The 23,784-nt window shown below is 48.3% G+C and overlaps 1 protein-coding gene across 4 annotated transcripts in view; it reads left to right on the forward strand.

The window, feature by feature from the left end:
- Positions 1–23,784, forward strand: part of BBS5 (Bardet-Biedl syndrome 5) — a 105,334-nt gene that overhangs the window by 14,627 nt on the left and 66,923 nt on the right. For all 4 annotated transcript variants that reach the window (XR_003857368.1, XR_003857369.1, XR_003857367.1 and 1 more), the window contains exon 3: positions 8,899–8,964. Coding sequence is in view for 1 of the 4 variants with exons in the window: in XM_029605683.1 (XP_029461543.1) it covers positions 8,899–8,964 (66 nt within the window). In the remaining 3 variants the exon portion in view is untranslated. The remainder of the gene's footprint in view (positions 1–8,898; positions 8,965–23,784) is intronic.

Here is a 23,784-nt window from a genome sequence, read left to right on the forward strand (position 1 = left end):
GCTCCAGGACCCGGGACAGCGGCCAGCGTCAGCGTTTAAAAAAAAAAAAAAAAAGTTTCCTGTTTTATTTTGTTACGGCCGGCTCTCCGTTGCTTCGGCGTCGCTACTCCTTCGTTTTTCACGCGGGGGGGGCGCCGCTGGCAGGGGGGAAGGTCGCCGAATTAGTTTTGATTAATTTTGATGCGCGCCTCAGTTTTTCTTCCCGCGTTCGTCGGCATGCCGCGCGGTCCTTCCTGCAAGCCTGCGGATCGGCGCGCGCGCGTTTGTCTCTGGAGGGCCTCGACTCGGCCTGCGTCCCGGGCGGTGAAGGAACGTCCGGGGCATCGCGAGGGGCTCGGGCCCGGAGCGCGCGTTCGCCGCCGCGAGGGGTAGGCCAATTAGCTAGGCCTCAGGACTTTTCCCGCTCAGCGCGGGAGTGGCGGCCATTTTGGGCCACCGGCAGGGAATTCTCGCGGACCGCGGCGGGAAATTCGGTTCTACCTCCCGCGTTTTCCCCGCAGCGGGGCACGGCGGGAGGGGGCGTCGCGGAGGGGCTTCGGCCCCGGGGGGATTCCGGGGCCGATTCTTCTGACTCGGGGTCGTTTTCGGCGAATTTCGCGGTTTTGATGCGCAAGGTACTTAAGTACAAGCGTAGCAAGCGCTCCCGAGGGGGGAGGCTCTGAGGAGGGCCCCCCACCAGGCCCCACCGAGAAAGCGCAAGGCAAAGAAAAAAAAAAAAAAAAAATACCGCAGTGCACACCCAGGTTCCCTCGCGAGGGAAACGGCGGCCCCAGGGCGTACCCCAGGAGGCAGATTCAGAAGATTCCTCCACGGCGGATACTAATGATCCCGAAGAGTCCCCGAGGGGGGCCGAGGCGTCAGGGCCGGATGATTCCGCCCAGCCCGGCGCGGGAAAAGGTACACGGCAGCGGACGGGGATGACCCCAAGGTAGTCCGCCTGTTCCGCAGAGAGGAACTGTCGCCACTCGTCCCGGCCATCCTCCAGGAGCTGGGGATAGAGGCTCCACCCGTGGTGGTCCGCCAGGAGGCCAATATGGATCCAGTTCTGCGAGGTCTCACGGGACCGGCGGTGGTTTTTCATTTTTCTTCGGATATCTTGTTCCGGGAGTGGGATACCCCGGAGTTAGTGTTGAAAGTCAGCAAGGCCATGGATAAGCTCTACCCGCTCCCGGAGGAGGCGCTGGAACTTCTTCGACTTCCATAGAAACATAGAAACATAGAAATGACGGCAGAAGAAGACCAAACGGCCCATCCAGTCTGCCCAGCAAGCTTCACATTTTTTTCTCATACTTATCTGTTTCTCTTAGCTCTTTGGTTCTATTTCCCTTCCACCCCCACCATTAATGTAGAGAGCAGTGATGGAGCTGCAACCAAGTGAAATATCAAGCTTGATTAGTTATGGGTAGTAGGGGAAGTAACCGCCGCAATAAGCAAGCTACACCCATGCTTATTTGTTTTACCCAGACTGTGTTGTTCAGCCCTTATTGGTTGTTTTTCTTCTCCCCTGCTGTTGAAGCAGGGAGCTATGCTGGATATGCTTGTAGTATCAGTTTTTCTTCTCCCCTGCCGTTGAAGCAGAGAGCTATGCTGGATATGCGTGAAGTATCAGTTTTTCTTCTCCCCTGCCGATGAAGCAGGATATGCATTGAAAGTGAAGTATCAGGCTTATTTGGTTTGGGGTAGTAACCGCCGTAACAAGCCAGCTACTCCCCGCTTTGTGAGTGCGAATCCTTTTTTCTTCTCCCCTGCTGTTGAAGCAGAGAGCTATGCTGGATATGCGTGAAGTATCAGTTTTTCTTCTCCCCTGCCGTTGAAGCAGAGAGCTATGCTGGATATGCGTGAAGTATCAGTTTTTCTTCTCCCCTGCCGTTGAAGCAGAGAGCTATGCTGGATATGCGTGAAGTATCAGTTTTTCTTCTCCCCTGCCGTTGAAGCAGAGAGCTATGCTGGATATGCGTGAAGTATCAGGTTTTCTTCTCCCCTGCCGTTGAAGCAGGGAGCTATGCTGTATATGCGTGAAGTATCAGTTTTTCTTCTCCCCTGCCATTGAAGCAGAGAGCTATGCTGGATATGCATTGAAAGTGAAGTATCAGGCTTATTTGGTTTGGGGTAGTAACCGCCGTAACAAGCCAGCTACTCCCCACTTTGTGAGTGCAAATCCTTTTTTCCACATTTCCTCTTGCTGTTGTAGCTTAGAGCGATGTTGGAGTCACAGTAACCATGTGTATGTTTATTGAATAAGGGTATTGTCTCCAGGCAGTAGCCGTCATTCTGGCTAGCCACCCACTCTTTATTGACGGCCTCTTGATTTTATGGATCCACAGTGTTTATCCCACGCCCCTTTGAAGTCCTTCACAGTTCTGGTCTTCACCACTTCCTCTGGAAGGGCATTCCAGGCATCCACCACCCTCTCCGTGAAGAAATACTTCCTGACATTGGTTCTGAATCTTCCTCCCTGGAGCTTCAAATCGTGACCCCTGGTTCTGCTGATTTTTTTCCTATGGAAAAGGTTTGTCGTTGTCTTTGGATCATTAAAACCTTTCAAGTATCTGAAAGTCTGTATCATATCACCTCTGCTCCTCCTTTCCTCCAGGGTGTACATATTTAGATTCTTCAATCTCTCTTCATAAGTCATTTTATGAAGACCTTCCACCTTTTTGGTCACCCTTCTCTGGACCGCCTCCATCTTGTCTCTGTCTCTTCGGAGATACGGTCTCCAGAACTGAACACAATACTCCAGGTGAGGTCTCACCAAGGACCTGTACAAGGGGATAATCACTTCCCTTTTCTTACTCGATATTCCTCTCTCTATGCAGCCCAGCATTCTTCTGGCTTTAGCTATCGCCTTGTCACATTGTTTCGCCGACTTCAGATCATTAGACACCATCACCCCAAGGTCTCTCTCCTGCTCCGTGCACATCAGCCTTTCTCCCCCCATCGAATACAGTTCATTCGGATTTCCATTCCCCATATGCATGACTTTGCACTTCTTGGCATTGAATGTCAGCTGCCATGTCTTCGACCACTCTTCCATCTTCCTTAAATCCCGTCTCATTCTCTCCACTCCTTCCGGCGAGTCCACTCTGTTCCAATGGTGGATTCAGCGGTCTCCGCGGGTGACGAAAAGGTCCACTATCCCGGTCACGGGGGCGACGGCCCTTCGGGATCTACAAGACAGGAAACTCGAGGTGCAGCTCAAGAAGATATTTGAGGTATCCGCCCTAGGGGTGCGGGCCGCAATCTGCACTAACTTCGCCAGGCGAGCTGGTTTACGCTGGGCCCAAGTCCTTCAGGCGAATGCGGGCCTGTCTGCGGAAGAGACGTCTCAGGCTGTTAGATTGGAGGTGGCAATAGCTTATGGAGCTGACGCCCTCCACGACCTTCTGCGCACTTCGGCTAGGTCCATGGTGGCAGCAGTTTCAGCGCGCCGTCTCCTGTGGCTGCGCAACTGGGCAGCAGATGGCTCTTCCAAGGCCCACCTGGGTTCGTTACCTTTCAAGGGAAAGTCGTTGTTCGGTAAGGAGTTGGATGATTTGATGATTTCTCTGGGAGAGAACAGGGCATTCAAGCTGCCCGAGGATAGGGCCAGAGCGCGGTCCTCTTTTCCGGCCTGGTTCCGATACCGGGGGCCCAGGAAATCGCGCCCTCAAAGATCCGCCGGACCTTCGTATAGGCCATCTTCTTCCCGGAACACTCAGTGGCAGCAGTCCTTTCGTGGGATATGTTGCGGGAGGCAAGGAGGAGCCCCGTCGGGTGCAGGGGCCAAGCCCTCCCAATGAAGTTCGGCCGGTCCACCCCTCGTCGTGCCCGCAGCACGCCGTTCCAAATGTAGGGGCGCGATTAACCTTATTCCTTGAGAAGTGGACCAGGGTGACGTCGGATCAATGGGTCCTCGACGTGATCAGCCACGGCTACGAGTTAGACTTGCTCGTATCCCAGCGGACAAATTCCTGGTCTCGCCCTGCAAGGCCTCCGGGACGAGGGCGGCGGTGTTGGACACCATCCGTCGGCTGGAAAGCTTGGGGGCCATATCCCCCGTCCCTGTCGATCAGCGCGGCACGGGCCGTTACTCCATTTACTTCGTGGTTCCCAAGAAGGACGGCTCTTCCAGACCAATTCTGGACCTGAAAGGAGTAAACAGATGTCTTCGCGTCCCCCACTTCAGAATGGAAACGATTCGGTCAGTTATCGCTTCGGTGCGTCCGGGCGAATGTCTGGCTTCTCTGGATCTCACGGAGGCGTACCTTCACGTGGGCATTCAGCCATCGTGCCAGCAGTTTCTGAGGTTCTACATCCTGGGGAGGCACTACCAATTTCGGGCGCTCCCATTTGGCCTTGCAACGGCGCCTCGGACATTCACGAAAGTGATGGTGGTAGTGGCGGCGCAGCGGCGACGGGAAAGTCTCCTGGTTCATCCTTACCTGGACGATTGGCTGATTCGGGCGAAGTCCGAGAGACAGTGTCGACGGGCGGTGGACAGGGTCCTCCAGCTCTTGCAGTCCCTGGGCTGGGTGGTCAATTACCACAAGAGTCGATCGGATATGCAAGCGGCAATCTCAGGTGAGGCGTCTGTTGTCTCTTCGCCGTCCCTATGGCTTCAACGCTCGCGTTGGTACCCTGGGCGTTCACTCACCTGCGGCCATTGCAGTCTTCTTTGCTGTCCCGTTGGAAGCCGATTTCGGAGGTTTTCTACCCACCGCTCCCGCTTGTGGGTCCGGCACGATCCAGTCTTCTTTGGTGGCTGGATCCAAGTCATCTGTCCTGTGGCATATCCCTTCTCGTTCCACATTGGACGGTGGTGACCACGGATGCCAGTCTCTCCGGCTGGGGATCAGTTTGCCTAGGGAGGTCGGTGCAAGGCCTTTGGTCAGAATCGCAAGCTCAGTGGTCCATCAACCGCCTCGAGACCAGAGCGGTCCGTCTGGCTCTCCAAGCATTCCTACCATTGGTGCGGGGACAGGCGGTCAGGGTACTGTCGGACAACGCCACCACCGTGACCTACATCAATCGTCAAGGCGGGACGAGAAGTCCACTGATGGCGGAAGAGGCGCAAATGTTGATGGCCTGGTCGGAACAACATCTCAGTAGCATAACAGCGTCTCACATTGCCGGGGTCGACAACGTGCAGGCGGATTTTCTCAGCAGGCATCGTCTAGATCCCGGAGAGTGGGAACTGGCGGACGAAGCGTTTCTTCTCATCTGCAGGACGTGGGGAGTTCCCCACATGGATCGGATGGCCACGTGGCACAACGCGAAGGCTCCGCGTCTTTACAGTCTGCGTCGAGAGAGGGCAGCAGCGGGCGTCGATGCGTTGGTGCTTCCTTGGCCGACGGATCTGCTGCTGTACGTGTTTCTCCCGTGGCCAAGGATCGGCAAGATTCTGCGGCGCATAGAATCGTACCCGTCCAACGTGGTCATGGTGGCATCGGAGTGGCCACGCCGTCCATGGTTCGCAGACCTCATACAGTTGTCGGTGACGGCTCCCCTTCGTCTTCAGGGGTTCGCGGGGCTGCTTCAGGGCCCCGTGTGTTTGGAGGATGCGGATCACTTCTGTCTCGCGGCATGGCTTTTGAGAGGAATCTGTTGAAGAGAAAAGGTTACTCAGACACAGTTATTGCTACGCTACTGAGGTCCCGGAAGCAGTCTACGTCCCTGGCTTATGTCAGGGTATGGGTAGTTTTTGAGGATTGGTGTGTGAAGCGAGGTTTGGATCCCACTACCGTTGCGGTCCCTGATATTCTGGCTTTCCTCCAGGCGGGACTGGCCAGAGGATTGGCGTGCAGTTCCCTACGGGTCCAAGTGGCGGTACTTGGTTGTTTGCGGGGGAAGGTCGGGGGATCCTCCCTGGCTCTTCACCCGGATATAGCCCGTTTCCTGAAAGGGGCTAAAAACATCTCCATCCTCCCTTGCGTCCTCCCTGTCCGGCTTGGAATTTCCATTGGGTTCTTTCGGCCTTATGTTCGGCGCCGTTTGAGCTTTTGCAGCGCTCTACTGTCGAAGATCTCACGTTAAAGACCGTGTGTTTCTGGTGGCGATTTCTTCGGCTCGCCGTCTCTCGGAATTGCAGGCGTTGTCCTGTAGGGAGCCGTTCTTGCGAATCTCCGACACAGGCGTTTCCTTGCAGACTGTCCCTTCCTTTCTTCCTAAGGTCGTCTCGGCTTTCATTTGAACCAATCCGTTGAACTTCCCGCTTTCGCGGTCGGGGAGTCGTCGGATCCGAAATCGAGAGATTTACGGAAGCTGGATGTGCGGAGGTCCCTCCTTCGCTTTCTGGAGGTCACTAATCCTTTTCGGGTAACGGATCATCTGTTTGTCCTCCTTTCCGGCTCAAGAAAGGGTGCTGCAGCGTCTCGTACGACGATCGCCCGTTGGCTCAAAGAGGCCATAGGTTCAGCGTACATGGTACGGGGAAAGCCTCCGCTGGTGGATCTTCGGGCTCTTTCGACAAGGTCTCACGCTGTGTCTTGGGCGGAGGTTTCTCAGGTGTCGCCTCAAGAGATTTGTAGGGCGGCTCCCTGGAAGTCGTTGCATACCTTCGTCCGACGTTACCGTCTGGATGTTCAGGCCGCTGAGGCCGGAGGTTTTGGGGAGAGGGTACTCCGAGCGGGACTCTCTGCTTCCCACCCTCGGTAAGTTGGCTCTGGTACATCCCAGGTGTCCTGGACTGATCCTGGTACGTACAGGGAAAGGAAAATTAGTTTCTTACCTGATAATTTTCGTTCCTGTAGTACCAAGGATCAGTCCAGGATCCCGCCCGCAGTACTACGCTAAGGTATCGGAGAGTCCGCTCATCGTTGTTTCCGTATGCTCTCTGCTTGTTCGCTCTGCAAGAGTTGTAATGAGTTGGAATTGTTTCCGTTTAAGTAGCGAGTTTGGCTAGTTAGCTATGGTTGCCTAATTGGGTTTCTACTTTGACATTACGTATGACTGAGGGGCTGTGACTGGCACAGGGGCATATAAGGCTCCGCCCACAAGTTTTAGTCTGTCTCCATCTACTGGTGCGGAGTCACAACCCAGGTGTCCTGGACTGATCCTTGGTACTACAGGAACGAAAATTATCAGGTAAGAAACTAATTTTCCTTTGGTTTCCTTCCCACTTTCCGCTCCCCTCGCTTCCTTCCCCCACTGCACCTGCCCTCCCAACTCCCCCACACTCTGTCCTCTCTGTCTAGCCCTACTCTGCCATCCTCTTCCCTCCCTCCTCACTCGCTTGCCTAGACACTCCTTCACCTGCCTCCTCCTATCCCTTCCCTCCTAACCATCTCTACCCCTGCTCTACTGCTACTCCCTCTCCTCTTATCTCTCCTGCCCTCCTCTCCTCCCCCTCCTCTCTTCCCCCTTCTCCTCTCCTTTCTTTCCATGCCTTCCATGCTGCATCCTCCTCCACCACAACCACCCCTCTCCTCACCACTCTTCCACACAAAGGGACAGACACATCCTCCAAGAGTACTGGGAATTTTTCAAGGGTCTTGCTGGATTTTGTTGAGGATGCAGGTTGACTGTGTGCTCAGGAACTGAGTGTGTTGGAGACTATGAAAATGCAGACTCTATGGAGATATGAGTCAGGGGAGGAAAATCATTTTACATATCCAATAAACTTCCCTGTATTGAAATCTGAAAGTTTTTCATCTGGTAGGGGGAGGAGAAAAAGGGGTGGTGCTGTTGGGCAGCAGGATAGAGAGACTGAGGGGTGGGTGCTGTGTTGGAGTGAGTGCTTTTCCAGAGCCACTCTCGTTAGGTAAGTCATAGGGTGGGTGGTGCGCAAGGCTGATTGTTTGCTTAGGGCACCTAATATCCTAGCACCAGCGTGCCTTTTACACACTTGGTTAATCCACCGTGGAAACTGAAGCTCAGATTATGTATTTCTGTAGCTGATGCCATCTGACAAGTAGCTGCTGTTTTTAGAAGGGACTATCTGATGACATCAGCTACAGATTCAGAGCAGCTGTTTCTCTGATGTGGAGCAAGGAATAAGAAAATGGGAAAAGTCCAATCTAAAAATTACTGCAGAAGAAGGAGGAAAATTTTCCTAACATGGATAGTATCTTTAATTTGTATACTGGGTACTTAGAAGCTAGAAACCAAAACAACCACATACAGACAACTCAGAAGACTCTGAGACTGTTATTTTAAACCAATGATACTAGCAACAAATATTTTTGGATAATTCAGTTTGCTGTTTAATTTTTTTGGGAAGATGGGGCTAAGTTTAATTTAGCACAAACAACAAGAGTGAATTCAATGAAGGAATTTGTTAGAAATAGAAGGTATGACTGTTTTAAAAGGCAGGCATATAAGTTTGCCAACTGTTAGTAAATTTACTGACAGTAACAAAAGAAAAGGTCTATAAAAAGAATTTCATTTCAATAAAAATGTCATGCGTGATAGGCCTGTGCTGTAGCCTCAGGTTCTTTGAGGCTGCAGTACTCACCAGTTAGGGGCAATGTCTCTGGGCATAGAGTAAATTCAACACAAAATGGCAAAGGTAAAACATGTCGGTCAAAGAAAGTTAGGTTGTCAGTTTGTCAGTAAAAATATTTTAATGAGTTGGCAGCTTTGGAGGTATACCCTTTTTGTAATCACAAAAGTGTAAAAATATTAGAAATAAATTCTATTAGATCACCAAGGAGGCCTTGGAATAAAACTCAGAAAGGAAATACAAATCAACATGCAGGTTGATAGTTTCAAGAATTTAGCTATTGCTGCTGTTTAACCAATAGAACTATTTTAAATTGACTATTAAATATTTTGGGAAGGGATTCTCATCAACATACATTTTCTTTGAGTTTTGTTGGTGTGAATTTCATTTAAAGTATGTTTGAAATTATTTTTTAATATTTTGCCTTCGAGTGTGGATTAGTATTTAGTTTAAGACCATGTTTGTGTCTTTACTTTTAGGTAGACTACTTGTGACAAATTTACGAATTATTTGGCATTCCATGGCATTACCGCGAGTCAACCTTGGTATGTACACTCTCATATTAAGAGTAGTCATTTATTTAACACATACACACATTATCAAGTGCTGTATAACAGCAGTCTTGTCAGCTAAAATAAAGATTCACAAAAAGAATGCTGGATGATTGGAAATGTCTACTAGTGCAGGTGTTGGGGCAAAAATGATATCAGATTTCAAGAAAACATGTCGGGCATAGATTCTTAATTAGGGGTAAGGTAGAATGAAGTTAGAAATGAAGTTGTGCCTGCAGTATTGTAGTAGATATATGAAATGGGTAGAATAGCTGGTCCTTGAGGGATTTGTCTTGTATCTTATTTATTTCTGTGAGTAAACACTTGCTGGCAGTTTTGTTTGTTTTGGCATTTATATAGCACCCTAAGTCACCACACACTGCAACAAATTACACACAGATATGAGTCCCTGAATCAGAGTGGGTATCTGAGGCAATAGAATATAAAAAGAGCAGTTTTCAAATTAGCCTGTCCAGGTGCAAAGAGTACAGATTTTCAAAGGGAAAGTCCATGGTAACTTTTTTCTCTTTTGAAAATTGCCCACAGGTACAACTGGCCTGCAGACTTTGCATCTGCTTTGTGTTCTGGCTAAATTTGATTGAGAAAAAGCATGCATGTGTTTCAAAATGGCAATGTACACACTATTTTCTAATCCACTACATCCCTGGGAAGGCCTCCCCTTAAGCTAGATACAAGTGTGCATTCTGTGGAACCCCGTGTGTACGTTTAACTAGGTTAAGGGTGGGCAGTTTTTTTCAGGCAGTCCTTTTACCCAGAGCTGTAGCCAGGCAATTTGATGCCTATGGCCGGGTGAAAAACTGTGCCCTCACCCATTACACAACACATGACACCACGAATTGGGAGTCTTTGTTCAGCATTTGTACAGCAATGCCCATGGCCAGTGCAAGAGTATTAGGTACCTAGGAAAACTTTACAGCTTTGCACCCCCCCCCCCCACCTCATCACACTCTCCTCACACACAATTACAAATTATGCATTTATAACACCAGATTTTACATGAAAAAGAACATTCAAGGCACAGTCTTATGAGGTAAAAATATAATTTACAATATGTATATTATATTTACATGCACTACTTAGGTGCCAACCAGAAAATCTTTCAAAAAAGCAAGAGATACTTGGAACCTATATGGTAATAGGCTTATTGTAATGCATCTTGGGCATGACCCCAGAGAGCTACTCAAACAGCAACAACCCTACCTATGAAAGTTAATGTTATAAATATTACACCAGGCCTAAAATAGTAATAGACCCCCTATTAGGAAAACAGAACAATCCAAGCTGCTATAGATCCCTACATAGAAACTACACACTAACAGAGTAACTCAGTTCAGTCACACGTGGAAAACACAGATAGACCCTCAAATACAGAATAAAGAGACCATACAGTATAAACAGAAATGCACAGACAAAAACTGAGCTGGATACCGCAAAAAGCCAAATTCCGTATGCACTGCAACAATATAAAAAACAGAAACATCATCATTCCTCATAAAACTAAATTAGTAAAACCGTAACAATAAAAAGAATAATTCAAAATAATTAATGAATAGAATAACATTAAATAATTAAAAACTCATATAAAAACCTTCAAAACATCTATAAAATATTTCAAAGCAGACACATCAAATAACGCCCAACAATTAAATTAAGGATTTTAAAAAATTCCCTATTATCCATACCGTGGAACTTTTGATTTCCAGATGCCCTGAAATTGTAGTGGATTAGCAGGCAGAGAGTAACTGGGGTAGTTTGTGTACACACATACTCCCTTTCATACACATACATGCTTTCTCTCCCCCACATACATATACACATGCTGTCGCTCACTTTCCCACACACATGCTCTCTCTCACTCTCCCACACACAAGCAGATATACTTTCTCGCACTCTCCCACATAACATGCTCTCACTCTCACACACACATGCACATGTGCGCTCTCTCTCTCTCTCTCTCTCACTTCCCATGACTTAGCAGGCAGCAGTAGTTGCCTTCTTCAGCCCCCGTGGCCAAGGGAATGACTTCCGGCCTCGGGGCATTGGACTACTTCCAGCAGGGCACACTCCTCCTCCTCCTCCAAAGCAGCGTGGCCCTACCAAAATTGAAGGCATTTTAAGCGCTGCCTTAATAACTGGAAAACCAGCATGGCTTCACCAGAATCAGCAGCGTTGCCAGCGGGGCTGCATTGCTTTTCCACTTACTAAGGCCGTGCCAATCTTGCTGTTGATTTTGACAGGGCCCTGCTGCTTTTTCTTCTGTTGAGGACCCACCAGCCGCACAGCTCTCTTTGGTGCCTTTTGGTAACTATGCTTAAGGCCGTGGCCATATTGGTCATAGGCACGCTACGGCTCTGCTTTTACCCAGGTTAATGGCTTTTGAAATTTGGCCTCAGTGGCTTGCTCAAAGTCACAATGAGTGCTGGTGGGAGAGGCAGGATTTGAAAATAGCTTCTTGTTTCCAAGTTCATTATATCATCATATTCTATGTTCCGATGTTGCGACTTGGCTGCATGTACTGATTTACTGAAAGTGTACTGGCACTTAAAATACAGTACAGCACTATAGCACTACATGATGTGTATTTTTCTCTTCCTGCATTTATCTGTTCTCTCTAGCTATGGGTCTGATGTACTAAAGAGGTTTTTTGTGTCTATGGGAAACATATTTCATATATCTGGCCCTATATATATTTATATATTTACATTTTTTAAATTATCTCTTTATTAACATATAATCCATTACAAAAGATTAAAGTTAAAAGTGATATATAAGCATAATACATATGAGGAAAACAAGAAAAGAGAAATATTGCATCTTACAAATCACCTCTAGTCCCTATCAAGAGAGAAAATACAAGAAATCAATAAAGAAAAAACAACAACAGTCAGGTGCCAGCAAGCTAATTAGTACTAATAACCACCCATTCCCAACATAATCACACAGTTTTATCAACAGGAAATGTTTCTAAATGGACAGAAATAATAAAAATAAACTTGTTCCCTTGATAAATGATAATACATTTAAATGGGAACTTTAAGAAAAAGGATGCACCTAAGTCAATTACACTTTGTTTTAATTGTAAGAAAAGTTTCCTTCTCGTTTGGGTCTTTTTAGCAAAGTTAGATTAAGAGGCATCTATCAAAAAGCTACAACTCAGTCATCAGAGAAATGGGAGTATTAAATTTCTTAGAGAACATGATGAGAAGAGAGCAAGATTACAAGCTATTACTTGTTGTTATGAATTCGCCGCCTGCGGGGTTTCCCCCCGCGAGCAAGCTGACTCACCGCTGTTTTCTTCGCCGAGGCGGCAGGATGCTGCCCTCGGCCTTCCCACGCGGCCTGGAGGCCGCCCACCACCATCCCTGGCTCCGCGGTCGGAGCCGCGGCCTCCCACGGGGCAGGGAGTGCCCCCGACGTCATCTGGATCTTCGCGGCGTTTAGGCCGCAGCCCCGGGCTCGAGTAGCGGCAGGAGCCGCCCCCGGGGCCTCCCGCAGCGGCTGGAGCCGCTGCCGACGCCTGGCTCCGCCTCCCTGGCTTCTTCCTGCTTCTTCTGCGTCGCCGGCGTGCAGACGCTGTGCAGGCCGCTGTCCAGGGTCCTGCACAGCCCTGCTCCTGCTTGCTTAGGTGCGCGGCCGCGTCTCTTCAAGTTATTTAAAGGGCCAGACACAGGAAGTGTCTGGGCCCCACCTTAATGACTACTTCCTGGCTCAGCCCATAGTTCCAGTGCCTTGCATCGTGTTCCAGTCTTCGCTCTGGAGGCTCCGGCCTGCCAGAGATTTTGTAAGGTCTTCTCATCTTCAAGGAGCTCCTTGTCTTGTTCCATGTCCACGTCTTCGCCTGAGGTCCATGTCCAGGTTTCTTCGTCTTCGTCCTGGTGTCCTGCCTTCCTGATGTTCTTGCCTTCACTCCGCCTCGTCCTCGCTCTGGAGCATTCTGGTACCGGTAGGCCGGGGGTTCCCCAGATGTAGTTCCTGGGTGGACTAGGCTGCCGTTGGACGGTTGTCCTGTGCTCCTGAGCCGTGAAGCCTGCTGTGTGTTCCTGTGCTGTCCCGCTCCCGTCGTGGTCCGCGACCAGCCTTGGGGCTGTGTAGGGCGCGTAACGGACAGGGTGGTCCGAGACTCAGTCCCGCGGGTGGCCTGAGTAGGGCGCCCTGAGAGACAGTGCCAATGTCCTTGCCTTGTGTCTTGCCTTGATGCCATGTGTCTTCGTCTGCCTTATCCAGCCACGTGTCTTGCCTCGGATGCCGTCCGCATCATCCCAGCCATGAATCCTCGTCTTGGTTGCCGTCTGCGTCAACCTCGTCAAGTGTCTTGTCTGCGATGCCGTCCGCATCGATCCTGGTGTCTTGTATCCACAGCCCCGATGTCACGTCTTCTGCCAAGTGTCTTCGTGTCATGTGATGCCGTTGCATCAACTTCAGTGTTTCCATGTCAAGGCCCATCTGCCCTCAACCTCAGGCCAGGCCTGCTGCTCCATACTGCTCGCAGCAGGTCCGAAAGGGCCCAGAATGGTCTGAGGACCATTCACCTTCCAACATCCTCGGATGTTTGGCCATGGGAGCTTGCCGGCCTGGCAGAGGGTAGAGTGTCCACCATGCGGGGCCACCGTCAACCCTTGGTTCGGCCCTGGACGGCCGGGGTTGAGCTGAGGCCCATGGGCACACTAAAACCCCGAACATAACACTTGTGAAGAGATTCAATTGGATAGATATTAGCCATCAGGAATATTATGAATGAGGAAATAAACCTAGAAAATTATTGGCATGGCAACTAAAAATGGAAAACTGCTCACAATCAGATTTTGAAAATTAAGTATATGGTTGGTGCTATTTTGTATGATAATGATCAAATAAGGCAGCAGATTTTTCAATTTTACCATGAATTATATGGCTGAAACTAATATTAGTGAAGGGACTATTGATGGGATATATGGGGGAAGTTTTCCATCCTAAGTATATCTCCAGAGCTAGCTGTGTCGTTTGAGAGGAAAGGGGAAGGAGAGGCTAAGCCATATTGATAACTTCAATGTATGGCTCAAATCCTGATGTAAGGATATATTTGGATATATATCCCTGTATATAACCCCACCCCCTCATTGTTGTTCCCACCCCTTCCCATTCTATGTTGCTCCCTGTTTGACTCCCTCCTCCAATTTATTTAGCTTTTTGTTTTATTACTGTATTTTAATTGTTCTTTGTTCTATGTAAAGGCTATGCCTATATATACCCTGGTTTTAAGTTATATGTAAACCGACACGATGTGCAAACGGTTGTCGGTATATAAAAGTGTTTAAATAAATAAATAAATAAATATTGGGGGCTGGGGCCGTGTATGGAACAGTAAAAAGCTCTTTGTCAAAGATGGCTTACATCTCTGTGGCAGGAAAAAGGATCCTAAAAGATAAATTCAAATCCTATGTCATAAGGCATTTAAACTAGATGCCGGGGGTGGCAGAAGGAAATTAGAATGTCACCCCCCAAATGCAAAGGAAAAGGGTGAAGTGGATAACAAAAGTCAGCTAAATAAATCACAAAAGGAGTACCAGAAAAGCAGTAACCTGAACGAGAAAAGCTAGAAAGCTATGAGCACAAATGCTCGTAGTTTGGGCAATGAAATCCCAGATCTGCAAGCTCTATTGGTGGAGGGGGACGTGGACATTGTTGCTGTCATGGAGACGAGGTTCACAGAATCTCATGATTGGGATACAGAAATACCGGGCTATAACTTGTTAAGGAAGGACAGAGAGGACAGAAAAGGGGGAGGAGTGGCTCTTTATGTCAAAAACAATATCCAAGCATCTGAGCTGCAAGGAAGATGGGGCAAAGAAGAAGCATTATGGGCCGTCCTAAAAAAAAAAAAAATAAAGATGATGGGGCATCCATTTTTATTGGAGTGGTTTACAGGCCTCTACATCAAATGGAAGAACTTGACAGAGATCTGGTTGAAGACATCCAAAAGATGGGAAAGAAGGGAGAAGTGGTGATTGTTGGAGATTTTAATCTGCCGGATGTAGACTGGAGAATCTCTTCTGCAGAATCTAACAGTAGTAGAGAGATAGTGGAAGCCCTGCAAGGGGCTTTGTTCAAACAAATGGTAATGGAACCCACGAGGGAGGGAGCTATACTCGATTTAATGCTCACTAACTGAGATAATGTTTCTAATGTCCGGGTGGGTGCCCACCTCAGCACCAGTGATCATCAAATGGTATGGTTTACATAGAAACATATAGAAACATAGAAATGACGGCAGAAGAAGACCGAATAGCCCATCCAGTCTGCCCAGCAAGCTACGCACTTTATCCTTTTTTTTTTTTTTAATCTTTTTCTATCACCCACCTGTTACTATTGGCTTCCAGTACCCTCCAGCCCTAATTCCCCTCCACCCCACCACCAATGTAGAGAGCAGCGCCGGATCTGCATCCAAGTGAACATCCAGCTCAATTAGGGGTAGCAACCACTGCAACAAGCAGGCCACACCCCTGCCCCATACTCTTACCCACCCCTTTTTTTTTTTTTTTTTTGGAGATGGCAGCCCTCCATCCTTCCGCTCCATGAAGGTGGAACACCAACCACTGGCATCCTGCTCCGTGAATGCCTATGTGGCTACTGCCGCTCCGTGCAGTGTTTTGTTGCCTTTTTATTCACATCCTCTAGACTTGATGGTTTCATATCACAAATAGGATACGGAGAAGTTGCACGAAGACCCGAGTTTTGCAGTTCAAAAACACAGACTTTGTTGAAATGGAGAAGTACCTGGAGGAAGAACTAGAAGGCTGGGAGAAAATGAGAGATGTGGAACAACAATGGGCCAAACTAAAATGATCAATTACCAAGGCTACTAATCTATATGTTAGAAAAGCAAGAGCAAAATGAAACCTATCTGGTTCTCAAAGGAGGTGGCTGAACAGCGTTTAAGAAATATAAAGGATTCCAAAGGGAGGATCACAAGGAAGAATATCTGTTGGAATTGAGGGAGACGAAGAAAGTAATCAAGAAAGCAAAAAGTCAAGCGGAAGAAAGGATTGCCAAAGAGGTAAAGAGAGGTGACAAAACATTTTTCAGATGCATCAGAGAAAGGAGAAAAGTCCAAAGTGGTACAGTGAAATTGAAAGGTGAAAAGGATCAATGTGTGGAGAGAGACTAAGAAATGGCAGAAATATTAAATGAATACTTCAGTTTGGTGTTCACTAAAGAGGACCGTGGAGAAGGACCATCGCTAGTTAACAAGAAACTGGAGGGAAGTGGAGTAGATGAAACTCCATTTACAGAAGAGAATGTATGGGAAGAGCTAGGAAAACTGAAAGTGGACAAACCCATGGGGCCTGATGAGGTTCATCCCAGGATACTGAGGGAGCTCAGAGATGTACTGGCGGGTCTGCTGCATGACCTGTTCAGTAGATCCCTAGAAATGGGAGTGGTGCCGAGTGATTGGAGAAGAGCGGCGGTGGTCCTGTTTCACAAGAGTTGGAGCAGAGAGGAGGCTGGAAACTACAGGCCGGTTAGCCTCACGTAGGTGGTGGGAAAAGTAATGGAGTCGCTACTGAAAGAAAGAATAGTGAACTATCTACAGTCAGAAGTATTGCTGGGCCAGAGGCAGTATGGATTCACCAGGGGAAGATCCTGTCAAACAAATTTGATTGACTTTTTTGATTGGATGACTAGGAAATTGGATAGAGGAAGAGCGCTCAATGTCATCTACTTGGATTTTAGCAAAGCTTTTGATACGGTCCCGCACAGGAGGATTGTGAATAAAATGAGAAGCTTAGGAGTGAGTGCCAAGGTGGTGGCCTAGATTGCAGACTGGTTGACAATGTGACAGACAGAAGACAATGTGTGATGGTAAATGGAACTTACTTTGAAGAGAGAGCGGTGTTAAGTGGAGTGCCGCAAGGATCGGTGTTGGGACTGGTCCTGTTCAATATCTTTGTGAGCAACATTGCGGATGGGATAGAAGGTAAGGTTTGTCTTTTTGCGGATGATACTAAGATCTGCAACAGAGTGGACACGCCAGAAGGAGTGGAGAGAATGAGACGGGATTTAAGGAAGCTGGAAGAGTGGTCGAAGATATGGTAGCTGAGATTCAATGCCAAGAAGTGCAGAGCCATGAATATGTGGTGTGGAAATCCGAAAGAACTGTATTTGATGGGAGGTGAAGGGCTGATGTGCACGGAGCAGGAGAGAGACCTTGGGGTGATAATGTCTAACGATATGAAGTCGGCGAAACAATGTGACAAGGTGATAGCTAAAGCCAGAAGAATGCTGGGCTGCATAGAGAGAGGAATATTTAGTAAGAGAAAGGAAATAATGATCCCCCTTGTACAGGGCCTTGGTGAGGGCTCACCTGGAGTACTGTGTTCAGTTCTGGAGATTGTATCTCCAAAGGGACAGAGACAGGATGGAGGCGGTCCAGAGAAGGGTGACCAAAAAGGTGGATGGTCTTCATAAAATGACTTATGAGGAGAGATTGAAGAACCTAGAAGTAGGGGCAGGGGTGATATGACACAGACTTTCAGATACTTGAAAGGTTTTCCGTTGGGAAAAAAATCAGTAGAACTAGGGGTCACGATTTGAAACTTCAGGGAGGAAGACTCGGAACCAATGTCAGGAAGTATTTCTTCACGGAGAAGGGTGGTGGATGCCTGGAATGCCCTTCCGGAGGATGTGGTGAAGACTAAAACTGTGACGGATTTCAAAGGGGCATGGGATAAACACTGTGGATCCATAAAGGCTAGAGGATGGGAATGAAGAGAAGAGCCATGGGGGTGGCTTGCTGGAATGGTGGCTACTACCTGGTGATTACTACCCTTACTCAATAAGCCTTCACATGGTTAATGCAACTCCAACATTGCTGTCTGCTTCAACGGCAAGGGAAAATGTGGAAAAGAGGATTTGAATTCAGACAACAACCAACAAGGACTGAACTACACAGTCTGGGCAAACAAATAAGCATGGGGGCAGCTTGCTTATTGCGGCGGTTACTAGCCTAAACCAATTAAGCCTGATACTTCACTTTGAATGCATATACAGCGTTGTTCTCTGCTTCAACGGCAGGGGGAAATGTGGAAGGGGGGATTTACATTCAGACAACATCCAACAAGGCATTGATCTGTGCAGTCTGGGTAAACGGGCATGTGGGTAACTTGCTTGATGCAGCGGTTGCTGCCCTTAACCATTAAGCCTTATGATTCACCTTTGATGCGGTTCCGGCATTGCTCTCTGTGGCGGGGAGTGGCAGGAAATTTGAGTCGGACATTTACCAACAAGGGCCCTAAACTTGGTGGTCGGTGAACCAGATAAGTATGGGAAAATAAGTGTGGAAGCTTGCTGGGCAGACTGGATGGGCCGTTTGGTCTTTTTCTGCCTTCATTTCTATGTTTCTATATGATAATGGAACTTGATTTGGCCATTTTTCTCTCAAAACAAACATCTCTGGAATAGACTTAGTTTTTGGGTACTTGCCAGGTTCTTATGGCCTGGATTGGCCACTGTTGGAAACAGGATGCTGGGCTTGATGGACCCTTGGTCTGACCCAGTATGGCATTTTCTTATGTTCTTAAGTGAACAACTCCCTGCTGAAACCAGCAGGGAGTAACCCACTGAGATGGAGCACTCAGTCTTCTTGAAACAGTGGAAACTGAAGGCGATTACTCCAGGGGAGAAACTTCCCATCCTAAGGGAGCACATGGCCCAGCAATGGACAATGTTGCATGACTCAGGACTCCTCTGTCCACAGATGGGGTGATCCTGAAAAAGGGGGAAAACAGCTTGCAAGCTACTGCAAGCAAAGGGCAGTGCCTCTGTTGCGGGGGTACTCGGCACCCAATTCCCTCAGCCATGGACACGGCAAAAGGGTGAAAGCCACAATCGCCCAGCTGATGGACTGAAACTCTCCTCACAGATTAGGGTTCCTTAGGCAAGAATGGCTGATGATAGCGATCCTTGACTTTCACCGGAGTCCAGCAGATTCCAAAGTCACTCCCGAACAGGGGGGAACCTGGAGGATAACCGTGTAGCAACATTGGACAGACTCCCTCATGGATAGTCCTGCTGTGTCTTAAAGCGCCCAAGGAAGAGTGGTATTCTTGACTATTCTCGGGGCTGGTGCCAGTCACAACAATGTAATCCCTTGTCTGGGAATGGAAAACGAAGGGGTGTACCTTGAAGGGGTGCATAGTCAGGCATCAAGAGGGGAACCCAATCGAGTCTCTCCTTCCAGAGGGGAAAGGGAAGCAGCGGCATCAGGGCCTAGCAACCCCCCAAAGGAGAGCTGAGGCAATCGCCAATCGCTGAACCACTGATACAGCCAACCCACCAAAGGCAGTCAGATAGGGGAGGTCACCACTGCAGTCCCCAGAGGGGCCTCAGCTGAAGATGATCCAACAACTGCCGTTGCCGCTCCCTGGCCCTGTCCTCAGGGCTCCGGATCAGAAAAAACATATGCCTCTGCTGAGAAAGGAGAGGACACTGAACCTACTCTTGCAATGTCCACTCATCACAGAATCTGACCAGAAGTGCAGTCCTAGGCCATCCCTGTGGCTGTGGAACACAACCTGTTATGACCACCTGGAGGAAACAATCCACATACATACACACCAACACCCAGGTGATAAGAGGGCAATTGGAAGCCCTCCACTGCACAAAGCGTGCTGGTGAGTAAATGGCGACCCCTGTGCTCGATCTGTAAGAGGCCAAGAACCCCTGCCCCCCGAGGGCTGCAGGGCCATGCGGGGGCTTCAGAGAGTCATGGTGGTCGATGGCCTCATGGGCAACAAGGGCACACAATGGTGAATCCAGTGCCTGGTCGGTGGGGCTCGACATAGTCGAGGCAGTAATGAGAGGCAACAGTGGTCCAAAGGCCTCTCCAATAGCCCCACATCTTGATGGCCTCAAGGGCATTGGGGCAGCACCACAAAATGATGGCACTGAGGTCATGCTGGCACTGAGGTCATGCACCTCGATAACCTAGTGGGGGTCGACAGCATCGAGGACTTGCCACTGTTTTGATCTCGTCAGCCCCTAGGTGGCCATGCATACACCTTGATGGATCAAGGGTGTTGATGGCATCGAGGGTACAGCGGTCACCACAGCAGAGTGCACTGAGGCATCAAATGCACAGAAGGTATAGAGTGCACCGAGTTCACGTGGCAAGTGCATCAAGGGCACCGTGCCAAGGTATCAAGTGCACTAAAGGCACCATGCCATCGAGTATATCAAAGGCACTGTGGCATCGAGTGCATCAAGGGTACTGTGACATTGAGTGCACCGCATCACGGCACTGAGAGCATAGAGGCTTCGATGCCCAAACTGGTGCAGCGAGACTCCACTTCCATAGACTCCAAAGGCACTGAAGGCCACCATGACATCGTGGGTGGTCACACACCTCGATGCAACAAGGGTGACCCTGGACCTTGACAGCATCAAGCATACCATGTTACCTGAAGATGGGCCCTGTCCCCGACGCGGTCCCGACATTGATGCGTTGGATGAACGGTGCATTGGTCATAGCTGTGCACGGGCAACCGTTCATGGGCATGGCACCAAAGTGCGGCAGTAAGCTGCTAGCCCAGGCTCCGCTCACCCTCTCTCACAGGGAGATTGCATTGCCAAGGCTGGCAAGCAGGAGGGGAGGCAACTTCATCCAGGGCTCTTGCCCATGGAGACTAGTTCTTCAAGACATGGAAAGGATGAGCTCTTCTCCCCACAGGAACGGCAAAGTCCTCGATCCTTCCACTGTCTGAATCCACCGATGCTGAGCGATCTGTGAACCGCCATGGAACTCCAGTCCGGGTAGAACTCAAGTGAGTCCCCAGGCTCAGCGGCCTACACAGATCACTGACGGACTGCATAGTCCGGTCCTGTCAGCACTGTGGAAATAAAAGAAAAACAGACAGAGCAAAGAGAAGACACAAATACAAAAAGCTGCAGGAGCAGATTTTTTGGTTTTTTTTTTTTTAATAAATAGCAGACTGCACAGGGGAACATAAGAACATAAGAAATTGCCATGCTGGGTCAGACCAAGGGTCCATCAAGCCCAGCATCCTGTTTCAAACAGAGGCCAAACCAGGCCACATACCTGGCAATTACCCAAACACTAAGAAGATCCCATGCTACTGATGCAATTAATAGCAGTGGCTATTCCCTAAGTAAACTTGATTAATAGCCGTTAATGGACTTCTCCTCCAAGAACTTATCCAATCCTTTTTTAAACACAGCTATACTAACTGCACTAACCACATCCTCTGGCAACAAAATCTAAAGTTTAATTGTGCGTTGAGTAAAAAAGAACTTTCTCCGATTAGTTTTAAATGTGCCCCATGCTAACTTCATGAAGTGCCCCCCTAGTCTTTCTACTATCCGAAAGAGTAAATAACCGATTCACATCTACTCGTTCTAGACCTCTCATAATTTTAAACATCTCTATCATCTCCCCCCTCAGCCGTCTCTTCTCCAAGCTGAAAAGTCCTAACCTCTTTAATCTTTCCTCATAGGGGAGTTGTTCCATTCCCCTTATCATTTTGGTATCCCTTCTCTGTACCTTCTCCATCGCAATTATATCTTTTTTGAGATGCGGCGACCAGAATTGTATACAGTATTCAAGGTGTGCGGTCTCACCATGGAGCGATACAGAAGCATTATGACATAGGGTTAGGGTTGCTTATCAACTGGGCAACTTGTGCTTGCCCCGGCAGTCCTCTGGGCTGCCTCCTTTTGTTCTTCACTCCTTCCGACTTCCTTTTGGATTGTCGGGAGGAGGGTAGGTAAAGCTAAGGCGCCCATGGTATATCTCTGTATACCTGCAGGGAAGGATACACCATCTTTTTCTACTTATTTTTGTCATTCTCTGGCCAATACTGCCTTAGTTTTTTCTCATTCTCTAGGTTGCCCAAAGGTCCTTCCTGCTCTCCTTGCGAACCTGTTACAGGATAGATGAACCTGTTCTGACAGATGCTCTTGAGGGGGCTTCAGGCCTACCTCACTCCCTGCTTGGGAGTTTTTGGGCTATAGGTCAATTTTGGGGGTTGTCTCTCATCCCTTGAAACTCTTGACGCTGTCCTGCACGGTCAGCTACATCTGATTCTTCGGCACGCAGTGTCTGTCCCAGGCCCTGCCGTGATTTGTTGCTTGTTCTTTCAAGTGTGGCGTGGGTTTCTTCTGTCCATTCGGCCTACCAGCCATACCTGGGCACTCTTTTCCAGACCTTTGGCTGCCAGTGGTCGACAGTTTCTTCTGGAGGGCTCTTGGACCCCAGTTTGTTTTTCAGTTTTTTGGGGGGGTTTTTTAACCGAAGGAAACTGTGCGGTTTTCGTCCTAGAGTCTCTCTTGTTTGTATCTCTGGGTCCTTTCTGTATCCAGGAGGATCTAGATCCACTGTTTTTGTCAGAAACCCTGCTTGTACTGTCTTCCATGATGCGCAGTTGTTTCTGTTTGCACTTGCATCACTCCCCTTCTTCAGGAATCCCTGCTGTGCATGGGGATTTGTGTTAGTCCTTGCAAAATCCTCCTGCCTGCCCTGGGAGTTGGTTTCTCCATGTATTAGCTATATCATGGACTGAGGGATTCTGCCTAGGGAGACGGGTGATGACTACAGCTGCACATGCTCAGTAGGGCATGCTGAAAGCTCTAGAATCTTTGAGATCAAAGTTCCATGGTGGGCTCCATCTGATGATGTCACCCATATGTGAGGACTAACATCCTGCTGTCCTAGGAGAACACTTGAAACAGGTAAGCAACTCTGCTTTATCACATTATCCAGATAGCTGGCCAGTGGATCTGAAGCATTTAATTAATCACATCCTTGGTGCAGCCCAATATGAAGTGGCGATGCACTGGAAACACCCAGAGCCTCCTACAGAGTGCCTGTTGGTGCGTAGATTATGAAATATTCATTGTAATGGTAACTTTCAAACAGCCGCACTAGGTGTATATACGCAAGTATGTCTGCTCGTACGAATGGACACAGTCATTTTATAACATTAATGCATATATGCGCATTTGGTATAAAATCGGCAGTACGCGTGTATGTGTAAGCACAATTTTATATGAGCGAGCGCAAATACCGGCTCTACCGCGAAAGTGGGTGGATTTTATTATATACACGTGCCAATGCAGTTACCAGTTTACCAGTCCGTTCCCAGTTTATCCAGGTAAAGGCTTAGACTTCATGTCCTCCCTAATTAACCTACCTCCCTTTTAGCCCAACCCTTCAATCCTTGCTAATGAGCTTTGTTTTTTTTTTTTATTATACTAGTTACACGCCATCCATAGCAGAAGTAAAGATACATGGATAGGGACTTCGGCGCACGCCTGTGCGCATAAATAGTTACACATTGTTTTAATGCTAAAATCTAGGAATGCCCGCTCCCCACCCAGATCCTGCCTACGCCCCGCTCTTTTTTTTCCAAAAACATTTTTAAGCTTGTACTGGGAGATATGTTTGTTTTTAAAAATCCGTGCAGTGCGCACCAGCCCAAGAGACAGGTATATCTTCCAGCTTTGGCGTGTGCCAAGCTTTTAAAATTTACCAGTTTAGGAGTTATCTTACTGTGATCCAGAAGAATAAGGTGCTGAAGCATGTAAAAAATATGGGAACTGTTCCTGAAATGGTATCAACATTATTGACTCTTTCCAACTGTTTCAGAGACTAGCTACTTTAGCACTTGAATATATTTGTGTCTCCCAGGGGATGAAGGGGTTTAATGGAAAATATGTCATGGCCGAATGTATATTAGGTATTTTATCATTTACAGATTGCTGTTTTGTATGTTGTTACATGACTAATAAAAAAAAATATAA

This window comes from Rhinatrema bivittatum, chromosome 6, assembly GCF_901001135.1.
Source record: "Rhinatrema bivittatum chromosome 6, aRhiBiv1.1, whole genome shotgun sequence".
Taxonomy (NCBI): domain Eukaryota; kingdom Metazoa; phylum Chordata; class Amphibia; order Gymnophiona; family Rhinatrematidae; genus Rhinatrema; species Rhinatrema bivittatum.